The 15,460-nt window shown below is 45.1% G+C and overlaps 1 protein-coding gene across 5 annotated transcripts in view; it reads right to left on the bottom strand.

The window, feature by feature from the left end:
- btbd16 (BTB (POZ) domain containing 16) overlaps positions 1 to 15,460 on the bottom strand; it is a 69,448-nt gene that overhangs the window by 14,885 nt on the left and 39,103 nt on the right. For all 5 annotated transcript variants that reach the window (XM_078224365.1, XM_078224366.1, XM_078224367.1 and 2 more), the window contains one exon: positions 3,266 to 3,367. In XM_078224365.1, the coding sequence (XP_078080491.1) occupies positions 3,266 to 3,367 (102 nt within the window). The remainder of the gene's footprint in view (positions 1 to 3,265; positions 3,368 to 15,460) is intronic.

Here is a 15,460-nt window from a genome sequence, read left to right as displayed (position 1 = left end):
CCTGGAGTTAAAACCTCTTAGTTCTGAAGTTTGCCACATTTCCCATCAGGCCATAGTTGTGTTCTTTCTTTGCGTATCAAGCTGGTCGACTACACCATGATTATTTTAATTTCCTCCGTCCCTTTGCATACATCTACTCCAGGAAGTTCCAGAGCAAGATGTTTCTCTTGACTTAGGCCAACTGTCCTGGTGCCACAGATTCTCCTTCAAAGCTTTATTACAAGTCATTAACAATTCCACCTCTTTATCAATAATCATCCTCACTTCAAAACTCACCTTGCTTTTTGCAACCTTTACCTAGAAGTTTTTATTTTGCCGGGGTCAGCTCATAATGAATTTAATTTGTAAATGACACAAATAAGGGAAGAAACTAATACAAATTTATGCAACACACTATATCCAAAGTACTAACCCATTTTTGTTTACTTCAGAAAACATGGGAACAAGCCTTTCAGCCCATCAAGCCTGTTTCAGTCACCGAGACACTAGACATGCAATTCTTTAAAGGTACTCCTTAGCCCAGAAGTAGTCAAACAAAGCTCCAGAACATTTAAAGAACAAAGAACAAAGAAAATTACAGCACAGGAACAGGCCCTTCGGCTCTCCAAGCCTGCACCGACCACGCTGCCCAACTGAACTAAAATTCCCTACCCTTCCGGGGACCATATCCCTCCATATCCCTCGGAGACCATATCCCTCGGGACATAGATAAGCTGCAGAGCTGGGCTGAGAGGTGGCAAATGGAGTTTAATGCGGAAAAGTGTGAGGTGATTCACTTTGGAAGGAGTAACAGGAATACAGAGTACTGGGCTAATGGAAAGATACTTGGTAGTGTGGATGAACAGAGTGATCTGGGTGTCCATGTGCATAGATGCCTGAAAGTTGGCACCCAGGTTGATAGGGTTGTTAAGAAGGCATAAGGTGTGTTAGCTTTTATTGGTAGAGGGATTGAGTTTCGGAGCCATGAGGTCATGCTGCAACTGTACAAAACTCTGGTGCGGCTGCACTTGGAGTATTGCGTACAGTTCTGGTCGCCGCATTATAGGAAAGATGTGGAAGCGTTGGAAAGGATGCAGAGGAGATTTACCAGGATGTTGCCTGGTATGGTGGGAAGATCGTATGAGGAAAGGCTGAGGGACTTGAGGTTGTTTTCGTTAGAGAGAAGAAGGTTAAGAGGTGACTTAATAGAGGCATACAAGATGATCAGAGGATTAGATAGGGTGGATAGTGAGAGCCTTTTTCCTTGGATGGCGATGGCTAACACGAGGGGACATAGCTTTAAATTGAGGGGTGATAGATATAGGACAGATGTTAGAGGTAGGTTCTTTACTCAGAGAGTAGTAAGGGCGTGGAATGCCCTGCCTGCAGCAGTAGTGGACTCGTCAACATTAAGAGCATTCAAATGGTTATTGGATAAACATATGGATGATATTGGAATAGTGTAGATTAGAGGGGCTTTAGATTGGTTTCACTGGTCGGCGCAACATTGAGGGCCGAAGGGCCTGTACTGCACTGTAATGTTCTATGTTCTATGTTCCATACCCATCCTATTCATGTATATCTCAAGATGCCTCTTAAAAGTCACTATTGTATCTGCTTCCACTACCTCCCCCGGCAGCGAGTTCCAGGCACCCACCACCCTCTGTGTAAAACACTTGCCTCGTACATCTCCTTTAAACCTTGCCTCTCGCACCTTAAGCCTACGCCTCCTTGTAACTGACTCTTTCACCCTGGGAGAAAGCTTATCCAACCTTACAACCCACGTTATTAGCCTTGGATATATGCTGTCCACTGACATGACAGCTGTATGACCCCAGCAGCTTATGTTCAATATTTCATGTTCACTCCTCCACATAACCTTGAATTGTATCTCTAAACAGATATTTTTCCAACTCTAGAAATGAGTGAATAGCCACAAGATCAATTACTTTTGCTGGAAGTGTTCCATATATTCACTAAGGTCAGAGGATAAAAATTCTTCCACTGTCTAGCCTTGCCTAGCAGTGGATGATTTTGTATTATGTCTATTTCCATGCTCAGAGTTCACATTACGCACAGACTGTTGGTATTTACATTATCCCGTGCTCTCTGCTTATTAAAGACCAATAATGCTACACAGTAAGTATCAAATAAGGCATACTGTCTGGAACTTTCCCTTCAGTCGGATGAATAGTCATATTTCTAATCTGGGAACAAACACTGCAATATAACTGAGCAAGTTTCACCCTGGACCAGTGCCCAACTTGGAGCGACTATCTGGGGCTTCTCAGAGAGTGTACTACCAGTTCTTGTGAAAAATGCTCATTTCCTTTCAATGCACTGATGAGCAGACATTGAGCAAAATTGCATTTTAATTGCTTGTGAAACATGGCCGTACTGTGAAGTTGGGGATGGATAAAGACATGCTACGAGAGGACACAGGTTTAAGGTGCTGGGGAGTGGGTACAGAGGAGATGTCAGGGGTACGTTTTTCACTCAGAGGGTGGTGGGTGAGTGGAATCGGCTGCCGTCAATGGTGGTGGAGGCAAACTCGATAGGGTCTTTTAAGAGACTTCTGAATGAGTACATGGGACTTAATAGGATTGAGGGTTATAGGTAAGCCTATATATATAGGCCTAGGTAGGTAGGGACATGACCGGCGCAACTTGTGGGCCGAAGGGCCTGTTTGTGCTGTAGTTTTTCTATGTTCTATGTTCTATTAAGTTTATTTATTAGTGTCACAAGTAGGCTTACATTAACACTGCAATGAAGTTACTGTAAAAATCCCCTAGTCGCCACACTCCGGCGCTGGTTCGGGTACACTGAGGGAAAATTCAGCATGGCCAAAGTACCTAACCAGCATGTCTTTTGGACTGTGGGAAGAAACCGGAGCACTCAAAGGGAGCCCACACAGACACGGGGAGAACGTGCAGACTCCGCACACACAGTGATCCAAGCCGGGAATCTGGCGCTGTGAAGCAGCAGTGATAACCACTGTGCCACCGTGCCGCCAATTATGTACGTTTGCTGCACCTCTCTAAATCATTCCGGAAGGGAGTTGCGATAGAAATAATCTGATACTGCAAGTTGCAGTGGAAACATGATTCTTTTAAGTTTGTTTCACTACACGCAGAAGATGCCTCACAATAGAGTCATCTTTTCCAGCAGTTTCCATCAAGAATTTAATTTGAAAATAACCACAATGTTTTCAAATGAAAACTTTCCATAATGGACAAAGCACAATCGGGTGGCTTTGTGGGCCAAACTAATGAGATTGTTATCTTACCTGCATGAAAAAACCATAACTGGAACCTTTCTTTTCTTGAATCGCTTTGAGTTCAAAATAAAATCCACAGTGTGAAATCATTTCGGAATGGTACCATGGCTCCTGTTTACACATGAGAACCAAAACAAATTGACATTGAATATTAAAGCATCTGAGTTACGTCAAGTAGCAGCAAAGAAAGATGAAGAATAGTCAGTTTCAGCATACAACATTACACAGATATTCCTTGTCATTGCTGTTATCAAGATGCTGACATGATGAAGCCAGATTTCAACTCTTACATTCAGTTTGAGAGCCAAAAACTGAAATTCCAAGAAACAGCCTATTTCTAACATGGTTGCAAATGAGCCAAATGTTTGATTCCAAACCAATTTTTTTTTAAATATACTGGATGTGGGCTTCGCTGGCTGGGCCAACATCTATTGCCCATCCCTAATTGCCCTTGAGAAGATAGTGGTGAGCTGCTGTCTTGCACTGCTACAATCCCTCTGTAAGTAAACCCACAGTGCTGTTAGGGATGGAGTTCCAGGACTTGCAGAGTAAGAGCAGGCAGAGAGAGGCCACAGGACTTGGTGGGACTGGAGGTCTGGAATGCGTTTGCTTCAATGCACAAAGTCAATGCAAAGAAGACAGATGAACTGAGAGCCTGGATTACTGCATGGAATTATGATGTCATTGCAATTACGGATTCATGGTTAAAGAAGGGACAGAAGGGAAAACAAAAGGGGTGGGGGAGTTGCATTGTTGATTAGGGAGCACATCACAGCTGTGTTGAGGGAGGACACATTGGAGGGATCTTGTAGTGAAGCATTATGGATGGAGCTCAGTAATAGGAAGGGTGAAATCACAATGTTGGGAGTGTACTATAGACCTCCCAACAGCCCGCAGGAGACAGAGGAGCAGTTGTGTAGTCAGATACTGAAAAGGTGTGAAAAAAACAGGGTAGTTGTGGTGGCCGACTTTAACTTCTCCCATTTTGACTGGGACTCCCATACAGCCAGGGGCTTGGATGGAGAGAAATTTGTTAGATGTGTCCAGGAGGGCTGTTTGATACAGTATGTTGACAATCCAACCAGGGAGGCAGCCATACTAGACTTGGTATTAGTGAATGAGCCAGGCCAGGTGATTGATGTTTCAGTGAGGGTGCATTTTGGGCTTAGCGACCATAATTCTGTAAGATTTCGGATAGTCATGGATAAGGATAAGAGTGGCCCTCGGGTGAGGGTGCTTAATTGGGCGAGGGTCAAACACATCCAAATTAGAAAGGAACTGGGGAATGTGGATTGGGAGCGGCTATTTGAGGGTAAATCCACGTCTGGTATGTGGGAGGCTAAAAAAGTTGATTGAAGTGCAGGACAGGCATGTCCCTGCAAAAATTAAGGATAGAAATGGATTCAAGAAACATGGTGACAAGAGAAAATTGTAAGCTTAGTCAAAAGGAAAAAGGGAGCATATGATAGATCTACGCATCTAAAAAATGACAAAGTTCTTGAGGAATATAGAGAAAGTAGGAAGGAACTTAAACACAGAATTAGAAGAGCCAAAAGGGGCCATGAAATGTCTTTAGCAAGCAGGGTCAAGGGGAATCCCAAGGCTTTTTATGCATAGATTAGGAGCAAGAGGGTGGCAAGAGAAAGAGTAGGCCCACTCAAGAATAATAGAGGGAAGTTATGCATGGAGTCACAGGAAGTGGGTGAGATCCTTAAATGAGTACTTTGTATCGGTATTCACCAAGGAGAAAGACATGACAGATGTTGAGGTCAGGGAACGAGCTCTAGAGAATGTCAATATATTGAAGGAGGAAGTGTTGAGTATCCTAAATTGCATTAAGGTAGTCAAGTCCCCGGGGCAGGATGGGACCTACCCCAGGTTCCTGTGGGAGGCAAGGGAAGAACTAATTGGGGCCTTAACAGATATCTTCACATCCTCATTGACCACAAGTGAGGTTCCAGAGGACTGGAGATTAGCCAATGTTGTTCCCTTGTTTAAAAAAAGAAGCAGGGATAATCCAGGAAATTATAGGCCAGTGAGCCTGACGTCAGTGGTGGGGAAGCTTTTAGAGAAGATACTGAGGGGCAGGATATATGCACATTGGAAAGAGAATGGCTAGTTAGTGACTGGCAGCATGGTTTTGTACAGGGAAGGTCATGTCTCACCAACTTGACTGAGTTTTTTGAAGAGGTGACAAAGAAAATTGATGAGGGAAGGACTGTAGATGTAGTTTTTGGACTTTAGTAAGGCGTTTGACAAGGGTCCCACTTGGCAGACTGGTATAAGAACTAAAATCACATGGGATTCGGGGTGGGCTGGCTAGATGGATACAGAACTGGCTTGGTTATGGAAGACAAAGAGTAGCAGTGAGTGTTTTTTAGAATGGAGATCTGTAATTAGTGGTGTTCTGCAGGATCAGTGCTGGGATCTCTATTGTATATAGAATATATAAATGATCTGGAGGAAAATGTGCGGAGTCTGACACGAAGATTGGTGGAGTTGCTGATAGTGCCGGGGATTGTCAGAGGATTTGACAGGATATATGTAGTTGGATTGGAGACTTGGGCACAGAAATGGCAGATGGAGTTTAATCCGACAAATGCGAGGTGATGCATTTTGGAGGATCAAGTTTCGGTGTGAATTATACTGTAAATGGCAGAACCCTTAGGAACATTAACATACAGAGAGATCTGGGCATGCAGATCCACAGTTCCCTAAGAGTGGCAACAGAAGTAGCCAAGGCAATTAAGAAAGCATATGGCATGCTTGCCTTCATCAGCTGGGGCATTGAGTACAAAAGTTGGGAAATCATGTTGCAGCTATATAAAACCTTGGTTAGGCCGCATTTGGAGTTTTGCATGCAGTTCTGGTCACCACATTACCAGAAGGACGTGGAAGTTTTGGAGAGCATGGAAAGGAGGTTCACCAGAATGTGACCTGTTCTCAAGGGTGCTGGCTATGGGGAGAGGTTGAATAAACAAAGACTGTTTTCATTGGAAAGACAGAGGCTGAGGGGAGACCTGATAGAGGTCTACAAAATTATGAGAGGCATAGACAGGGTTGATAGTCAGAGGCTTTTTCCAAAGGTGGAAGTGTTAATTACAAGGAGGCACAATTCAAGGTGAAAGTTTAAGGGAGATGTGCGGGGTAAGTTTTTCACACAGAGAGTGGTGGATGCCTGGAACATGCTGCCAGAGGAGGTGGTGGAAGCAGGCACATTAGCAACATTTAAGAGGCATTTGGATGGGTACATGAACAGCGAGAGAATAGAGGGATATGGACTGAGTAAGGGCAGAAGGTTATTTTTTAGTTTAGGTAGGGCATCATGATCGGCACAGCCTTGGAGAGCTGAAGGGCCTGTTCGTGTGCTGTACTTTTCTTTCTTCTTTGTTCTTTGATTTTGACCCGGCGACAGTGAAGGAATGTCAATATATTTCCAAGTCAGGATGGTGAGTGACTTGGAAGAGAACTTCCATGTGGTGGTGTTCCTAGCTTACTGCTGCCTTAGGCCTTCTAGATGGTAGCTGTCGTGGATTTGAAAGGTGCCTCGGTGAGTTCCTGCAGTGTATCTTGTAGATGGTACATGCTGCTGCGAATGTGGTGGATGGAGTGAATGTTTGTGGAAGGGGTGCCAATCAAGCGGGGTTGCTTTGTCCTGGATGGTGTTGAGCTTCTTGAGTGTTGTTGGAGCTGCACTCATCCAGGCAAGTGGAGTGTATTCCATCACACTCCCGACTTGTGTCTTGTAAATAATGGACAAAATCTTAGTATCAATATCAATATTACTGATTAAATAATTTTTACTTTGAGTGGTCAATTTGTTCAGTATATGAACTAACCTGGGAGACAGGGTACTAGTGCAACATCCTATATTGTATTAACATCAAAGTTACAACACATTAAAGGTGCATTAATCTCTCTCAAATGGTACAAGCATCAAAATTGAGGCTGCAACGGAAATGCTGAAGTTTTCATTTTGTGGTGAGTTATTAGATTACTTTATCCATTCTTTCATATTATGGCTATTTTCCAGAAGCAACCAAAATGTGATTCCGCCCCAATGTCTGCTCGTCATCCTATTGAAAGAAAATGATTGCACCTTCAATGACCAATAGCAAGAAAAGGGCATCCATGATTTCAGGGGACATGAAGAGGATACCAACAAGTCCTGTCACTCTACTACCCAACTAGCTTCCTGCATCAGAAAATCATAATTCATCATCAAGAGTAGTAGCAAGGTGAAAGTATTAAAGATGGGAATTCCAGAAGGAAAAGCCCTGATGGCTGAAGGTTCTGTCACCAATGGTGGAGCAAATGGAGGCAGATTAGTACTGTAATCAAACTCAAACAAACGGAAAAGAATAGACCAAGATGTTTGTTACAGGCTTGTTTAAAGTAGGTAATGATGATTGGAATTGATGAGTATAGTGATGACAATGCTTAACTATAACTATTTAACTCTGCTTATGTGAGCACTTGATATTTGAATATTTCATAATTGGAAGAAGTTCTCCATTAAGATGTGTTATCATGATCATCTTTTCTCAAAATGTATTTTATCTAATTTATTTCTGTATATTTATATTCAATGATAAATACACAGCTCAAAATGTGGCACTTGGAGGGATATAGAGAGCAATTTAAAAAAAATTAATTTATGGGATGTGGGCCATCACTGACTAGACCAGAATTTATTGCCCATCCCTAGTTGCCCATTTCAGGTCGAGTCTCGGTCTCAGGTCGAGCAAGACCGTAAAACCCCGCCCATAGAGTCATAGAGCAACACAGCACAGAAACAGGCCCATAGGCCCAACCGATCCATGCCAACCCTGGTGCCCTCGCAGTTAGTCCCAATTGCCCACATTTAGCCCATATCCTTCTAATCCTTTCCCATCCATGTACTTATCCAAATGCTTTTTAATGTTGCTATTGAACCTGCCTCAACTACTTCCTCTGGCAGCTCATTCCATATGTGCACCACCCTCTTCTTGAAGAAGTTGCCCCTCAGGTTCTTTTTAAATCTTTCCCCTCTCACCTTAAACCTATGCCCTCTAGTTTTCAATTCCTCTATCCTGGGAAAAAGACTATGTGTGTTCATCCTATCTATGCCCCTCATGATTTTATACACCTCAATAAGGTCACCACTCATTCTCCTACGTTCCAAGGAATAAAGCCTTAGCCTGACCAACCTCTCCTTATAACTCAGTCCCACTAGTGTTGGCAACATTGCTGGCAACATCCTCGTAAATCTTCTCTGCACTCTTTTCAGTTTATCAATGTCTTTCCTATAACAGGGTGTCCAAAAGTGTACACAATACTCCAAATGCAGCCTCACCAATGATTTATACAACTGTAACATAATGTCCCAACTCCTATACTCAATGTCTTGACTGATGAAGGCCAGTGTGCTAAACGCCTTCTTCAGCACTTTGTCTGCCTGTGACACTGCTTTCAACAAACTATGTACTTGTACTCCGAGGTCCCTCTGTTCCTCAACACTCCCCAGGGCCCTACCATTCACTGTGTAAGTCCTACCTTGGTTTGACCTTCCAAAATGTAACACCTCACACTTATCTGTGTTGAAATCTATTTGCCAATTCTCGGCCCACTTCCCTAACTGATCAAGATCCCCCTGTAATTTTTGATAACCTTCTTCGCTATCAACGATACCTCCTAATTTAGTATCATATGCAAACTTATTAACATGCCTTGTACATTCACATCCAAATCATTTATATAAATAACGAATAACAAGGGTCAAAATATTGACCTCTGATGCACATCACAAGTCACAGTCCTCCAGTGCGAGAAACAACCTTCGACCATCACCCTCTGCTTCCTTCCACCAAGCCAATTTTGAATCCAATTTGCTGGCTGTCCCTGGATCCCATGCGACCTATCTTTCCAGACTAGCCTGCCATGCGGGACCTTGTCAAATACCTTGCTAAAGTCCACATAAACAACATCTACTGCCCTACCCTATCCATCCTCTTTGATTCGTCAGGCATGACTTCACACGCACAAAGCCGTGCTGACTATCCCTAATCAGAACTTGACTATCCAAATGTTGGTAGATCCTGTCCCTCAGAAATCCCTCCAGTAACTCACCCACCACTGATGTCAAGCTCACCAGCCTGTAATTCCCTGGCTTGTCGTTGCTACCCTTCTTAAACAACGGAACAACATTAGCTACGCTCCAGTCTTCCGGAACTTTGCCAGTGGAAAGAGATGAAGCAAATATCTCTGCAAGTGCCTCTGCAATTTCTTCTCTAGCCTCCCACAAGATCTGAGAATGCATTTGATCAGGCCCAGGGGATTTATCCACCTTAATGCGCTTTAAGGCTGCAGATACCTCCTTCCCTAATAATATGCATATGGTGCAGAACATCACCACTCGTTTCCTTATTTCTTTACCACCAATGATGTTCTCTGCAATGAACACCGAGGAGAAATATTCATTAAAAATCTCAGCCGTCTCCTGTGGATCCACACACAGATGGCCATGCTGATCTTTAAGGGGACCTATTCTCTTTCTAGCCACCCTATTAATATTAATATAGCTATAGAACTTCTTGGGATTTTCTTCAACCTTACTTGCCAGATCAATATCATATTTTCTTTTTGCCCTCCTGATTTCCCTCTTAGGTGTACTCTTACACTTTTTATAACCATCGAGGGATTCACTTGTCCCGAATGCCTAAACCCAATGTATACTTCCTTCTTTTTCCTGACCAGAGCTTTAATGTCCTTGGTCAGCCGGGGATCCCTAAACTTGCCAGCCTTTCCCATCATCCTAACAGGAATATACTACCCCTGGACTCTTGGGGTGGAATTTCACGACCTCATGGTGCCCATTTTGCGGCGGGAAAATTTCATAAAATTGGGCGTGATGCGGGGACGTTGCCCGTTTTCGTGCCTATTTCCATTTTACCAAAAAAAAATCAGGAGCCCACCCAAAACGGGCACCATGAGGTCGTAAAATTCCATTTGCATTTTTTTTGCATTCACCACAATGTCATTAGTGAGCTTCACTCCCAATCGTCCCAGCTCACCTGCCTTAATGATCTCACTCGCTGCAGGCGGATCGGTCAGGAAAATACCTCCTCTATAAAAGTCGGATTCAGGTGCTTGATCAGTGAGGGTGAGTGAGGAGGTAAGTCTCCGCATTCAAACTGCTCCGTGCTGCTCGGAGGGGTTGTTTTGTGGCAGCCATGTTGCGTTTCAGGTCGGGGGGCATGCAAGTGTGTGGGGGGGGTGGGGGGCTGTTGTTGCTCATGGGGTCCAACCTCGGACTCTCAGCACGGACCTGGCTCAGAGCGCTGACCTTGGGGCTTAGTGCTGACTCTGGGTCCTAGTGCAGGCAGCAACAAGAACTGTTGCTGGAGGGGGCTGGGCTGGAAACTCTCTGAAATGGCAGTGCTGCAGCCTCAGGATTTGTCAAGCAGCACGGTCTGTGGTCACTACTGCATGGTTTCTGGGTGTGTGTTTGTGAGTGGTGGAGGAATGGGGGGGGCTGTGTTGCCATTCTGGGATCTGTTGGGGGTATGGGGAGCGTGTGCTGCTGGGGGGCTATAAGGGGAGGGTATGGGGAGTGTACATTGCTGGAGGCCTGTTGGGGGTATGGGAAGTGTGTGTTACTGGGGGACTGTGGGGGGGTATGGGGAGTGTGTGTTGCTGGAGGTCTGGGGGGGTTATGGGTAGTGTGTGCTGCTGGCTTCGGGGTGAGTAGAGTTCTTTAACCTCTCCATCTGTCTCTCCCCTTCTCTAAATTTCCCCCCCCTTCAGATTGCCCAGATGGCTTTTGCAATGCAACCCATTGATCTTGCTGTTCTTTTGGTTGCTGCTATAACTGAGGTTGAGGCGCAGGAGGATGAATCATGGGCAGGGGAGGCCCAGGCCTTACCACTCACAGGGATAGAGGAAGATGGCCACCGGAGCCACCGGGCCACCATTCGCCCCAGGGGGGGCAGGAGAAGAAGGGAGCAGAGACCCCGCCAGTTCCGCTTGCGAGTGATCTTTGAGCAACTGTCAGACATCGTGTGCTGCTGATGGCTCCAGCTCTAAAAGGAGTTAGTGCCACACCTGTGCCATTTGTTGCAGGACCTGGCACTTGGAGCATGGGGGTCACCCACTCCCAGTGGCTGTGAAAGTGATGGCTGCCTTGAACTTTTACGCCCCCGGGTCCTTCCAGATCACCAGCGGAGACCTTTGTGGTATTTCCCAACCATCCATCCACAAGTGTGTCAAGGAGGTCACGGATGCCCTGTATGCCCGGGCTGGCCAGTATATTAAATTTGACCTGGACCAGGCCCAGCAGGAAGCCCGGGCTGCAGGATTATCCTACAATCTCCTGCAACATTGTAACACCAGAGTGGTGGGTCCGCGTACGTTGTGTTAGCTAGTTTCTGTGTCAGGCAGGAGAGTGATGATGACTCGCTAAGCGTCATTGTGATGATGTCCAAGTGTAAACTAGTCTGACACCTTCCTGAGCTCCTCATGCATGCTGGCACCTGGCCCATGTCTGGGTGGTGGGTAAAGGAGCTCTAAACGCCCATGCAGGGCCCCAGGTTGGGTGGGGTTGGGGGGCGTGGAGGGAATCTCTCGTGGGTTCTGGGAATACCATGGCAGATGTTGTAAGTCGCTGCCAATGCATGCCACCTGCTGTAGTCAGTGAATTATTTGAGCGTATTGATTTTCTCAGTCGCAGTGCATTGAGGGGCCTCCCCCACTGACATCACTGTGCAGAATCCCTCTGGTGACTGTGGTGGGATAAGGGGGTCGATAATGTCGGGTGGAGATCTTCAATATCAATGGTGAGGGGGAGGCTGTATCTGGCCCGTGGGGGTTCTGTCAGCAGAGCTAGGTTTTTTTCCACTTTTCCTGTACATGCGTGGTTTGGGGCTCCGATCTGAGCTTCTGGCTGTCTGGTGAATTAGGCCGCGCCCACTGCCTCTGGAGGCTAAAAACAGTCTCGCCCATATTTTCAAAGACTAAGTGCGTAAAATTGGGAGTGAAAACTCATCTGAAAAATGGATCAGCAACTTAAATCTCAGAAAATTCTGCCCTTGTTATCACACTTTTAAAACCCTCCCATTTGCCAATTGTTCCTTTCCCTTCAAACACTCACCCAATTGACCTCTGTTAGATGCTGCCTAATGCCCCAAAGATTGGCCATGCTCCAGTTTAGGACCTTAACCTGTGTAGCAGTGGGTTGACACCTCATTTTTAGGTATGCCAGGCTCCTGGCATGCCCTCCTGCATTTTTCATTGAAGCAGGGTTGATCCCCGGGCTTGGTGGTAATGGCACTGTGAGGGACATGCTGGGACATGAGGAGTATAATTCTGCTGCTGCTGATGGCCCACAATGTCTCAGGAATGTCCCGTCTTGAGTTGCTAGATCTGTTTGACGTCTATTCCTGCTAGCACGATGGTAGTGCCACTCAACACGATGGATGATATCCACAACACGATGGATGGATGACCCACACTTGTAGAAATTGTGCTTCATCACAGAGCTGCCTCTTTCGACAGTGAGTAGTGACAGTTGTGCCGTGCCCATATGTAATAGAGAAAGTCTGTTCCTTCGTGAATAATCCAAGCATACATATACTTGAACAAATAAGGATTTGAAAGCTCTGATGTTTCCAGTGGCCTACAAATTGATGCTCACAGAGGGTGAATAAGGAGGGAGGACCAGATCATATCCAACAGTATACCCCTCTGTTCAGAAACTCTTGAGCATTAGCTCTAAGGGAGGAGTGGAATTTGTGAAACAGCTGTGGAGTGCAGTAAGTTGAATGCTTTATCTTGAGCTAGCCCTTGTGCATTCTGATATAGGCGCTAGCTCTGAAGGTTTGCTCCAACATGTCTCCTGAGTCTCTTTCCCTTATCTAATGAACTTTTTCTCTCTTCCAAACCTCTTTCAGTTCTCAGCGTTGACATTTAACCTGGATGCAAGCATGGTAGAGAAAATATGATGAGTCCACAGGTTTCTGGTGGAGAAGCGAGATATAGGCTTGGTTCACATTGGAATTGTTCTTGTATTGTTGGGACTAGCAGAGGGTGATTACCATAATCTGAAACTAGTGGAAAGATAAGGTGGGTGAGCTACAACTCGTTTGTCAGTTATTGAAGGGCATTATTCAGTCCTTGTGAAGATGTTGCCTTAAGTTTGGTTGCGTCATTCTTGTGTCGAGTTGAGAATTAATTTGTGGCAAATGCATCTGGAAATTGACAATCTAGAATGGGTAAAGGACCACCAGGTCCTGAAGAGTTTTCAGGGGATGCACTAGATTTATTTATAAACAGTAAACATTGCTATTCCAGTGAGGTCCTTCTAGTAATCCGTTGATTGTTTCTGGTGATCTATGAAGGATTTGTAGGAGGATTGTCAGGAAAACTGTGGGTTTCAAAGTCATTGACAGGGTGTGGGGCAGTCCAGGTTCCAGGCTATTCCCTGAAATTTTCCTGGAATAACTGGGACCCTGACTAACAGCATCTGACCCAGATGAAAGAGATTAGGAGAAAAGTAGGCAGCACAGTGGCACAGTGATTAGCACTGCTGCCTCACAGCTTCAGGGATCTGGGTTCGATTCCCGGCTTGGGTCACTGTCTGTGTGGAGTTTGCGTGTTCTCCCCGTGTCTGCGTGGGTTTCCTCTGGGTGCTCCGGTTTCCTCCCATAGTCCAAAGATTTGCGGGTGAGGTGCATTGGCTATGCTAAATTGCCCCTTAGTGTCCCAGGATGCGTAGGTTAGAGGGATTAGCAGGGTAAATATGTGGGGTAACGGGATAGGGCTTAGGTGGGATTGTCATCGGTGCACACTGAATGGGTAGAATGGCCTCCTTCTGCATTGCAGGGATTCTATGATGCCTATACTGAAATTGCCTTTTCAGAAGATATGTAGGTAGTTTTTTTTGTGTTGTTTCAATCTTCCAGTTTGGCAAGCATATTGAGGAGAATGTTCATTTTTGTACAGATCAGTGAATTACTGTTATCCCTGAGTATCTGAAGCTTGATCAAATATTTGATCTGATGAGTCACCATCCCTATTTATAGCATCCTCTGGAAATCTGCTTTCCTGCTCATAGCACCTGATTCATTGGATTATTTTCAGCTGCGGGAAGCTTCCTGTCCTTTGTCTCAGAATATCACAAAGGAATTCACGACAGGTTAAAGAAAATGGGTTTCCTCAGTGGTCTGAGTCAGATTCAATCTGTTTCCAGACCAGCCGAGACACTGGTTGCTTCTTCAGCAAGTGGATTATATTAGCAGGTGGCACAGCTACTTGAATATGGTTCTGTTAATATTATTGGTGTAGAGATGTTCATGGCAGCCCATCGTGTCTTGTTCCTTGTCCTGTTTCTCAATCCTGGCCAAAGCTGAGGAAAATTCTCTTGGAACCTTCAAAATCAAGTTTGTCCCTGGACAGTAAATCCCACACATTCACTCTGTGCAAAGGAGTTTAATCTACACAACTATTCCAACTTCACTTTTCTCAGCTTGAATCAATGCCTTCTGGTTAGAGATTGATGATGTCGAAGAGTTTATTAAGAGTTTTATTTTTCATCTACTTTTAGTGCATATGCTCATTCTTTTATCATAGAATCCCTACAGTACAGAAAGAGGCCAATTGGCCCATCGAGTCTGTACCAACCACAATCCCACCCAGGCCCTATTCCCGTAACCTTCATTTATCCTGCTAATTCCCCTGACACTAGCGTTAATTTAGCATGGCCAATCAACCTAATCCACACATCTTTGGACTGTGAGAGGAAACCAGAGCACTCAGAGAAAACCCATGCAGACACGGGGAGGAAGTGCAAACTCCACACAGACAGTGACCCGTGGCTGGAATTGAACCCGGGTCCCTGGCACTGTGAGACAGCAGTGCTAACCACTGCGCCACCATGCCGCCCATCAGTTAGACATTTATGCTGCGTAAGCAAGAAAGCTAACTAAATTTCAATTTAGTGCATAGTTGCAATATACAATACTACACCGCATCTATTAAAATGAATAATAGTATATCTGCAACACGTTTCTCCTTGGAAAACAAGGGCCACGCCATTCGGTTCTGTAGCACGTGCTTTTTTGAGGGTTTTGCCTTCAGAATGGCATTCAAGCTGTGTGCACACGACAGTTGTGCCAGGTGCCATTTTGGCGAGGGCATTACCACATGTACAGTTGCATCCACTGGAAGTAG

The sequence above is a fragment of the Mustelus asterias genome, chromosome 11 (genome assembly GCF_964213995.1).
Source record: "Mustelus asterias chromosome 11, sMusAst1.hap1.1, whole genome shotgun sequence".
Lineage (NCBI taxonomy): Eukaryota > Metazoa > Chordata > Chondrichthyes > Carcharhiniformes > Triakidae > Mustelus > Mustelus asterias.
The sequence above is the reverse complement of the archived record's forward strand: the minus strand, read 5'-3'. Positions and strand labels throughout refer to the sequence as shown.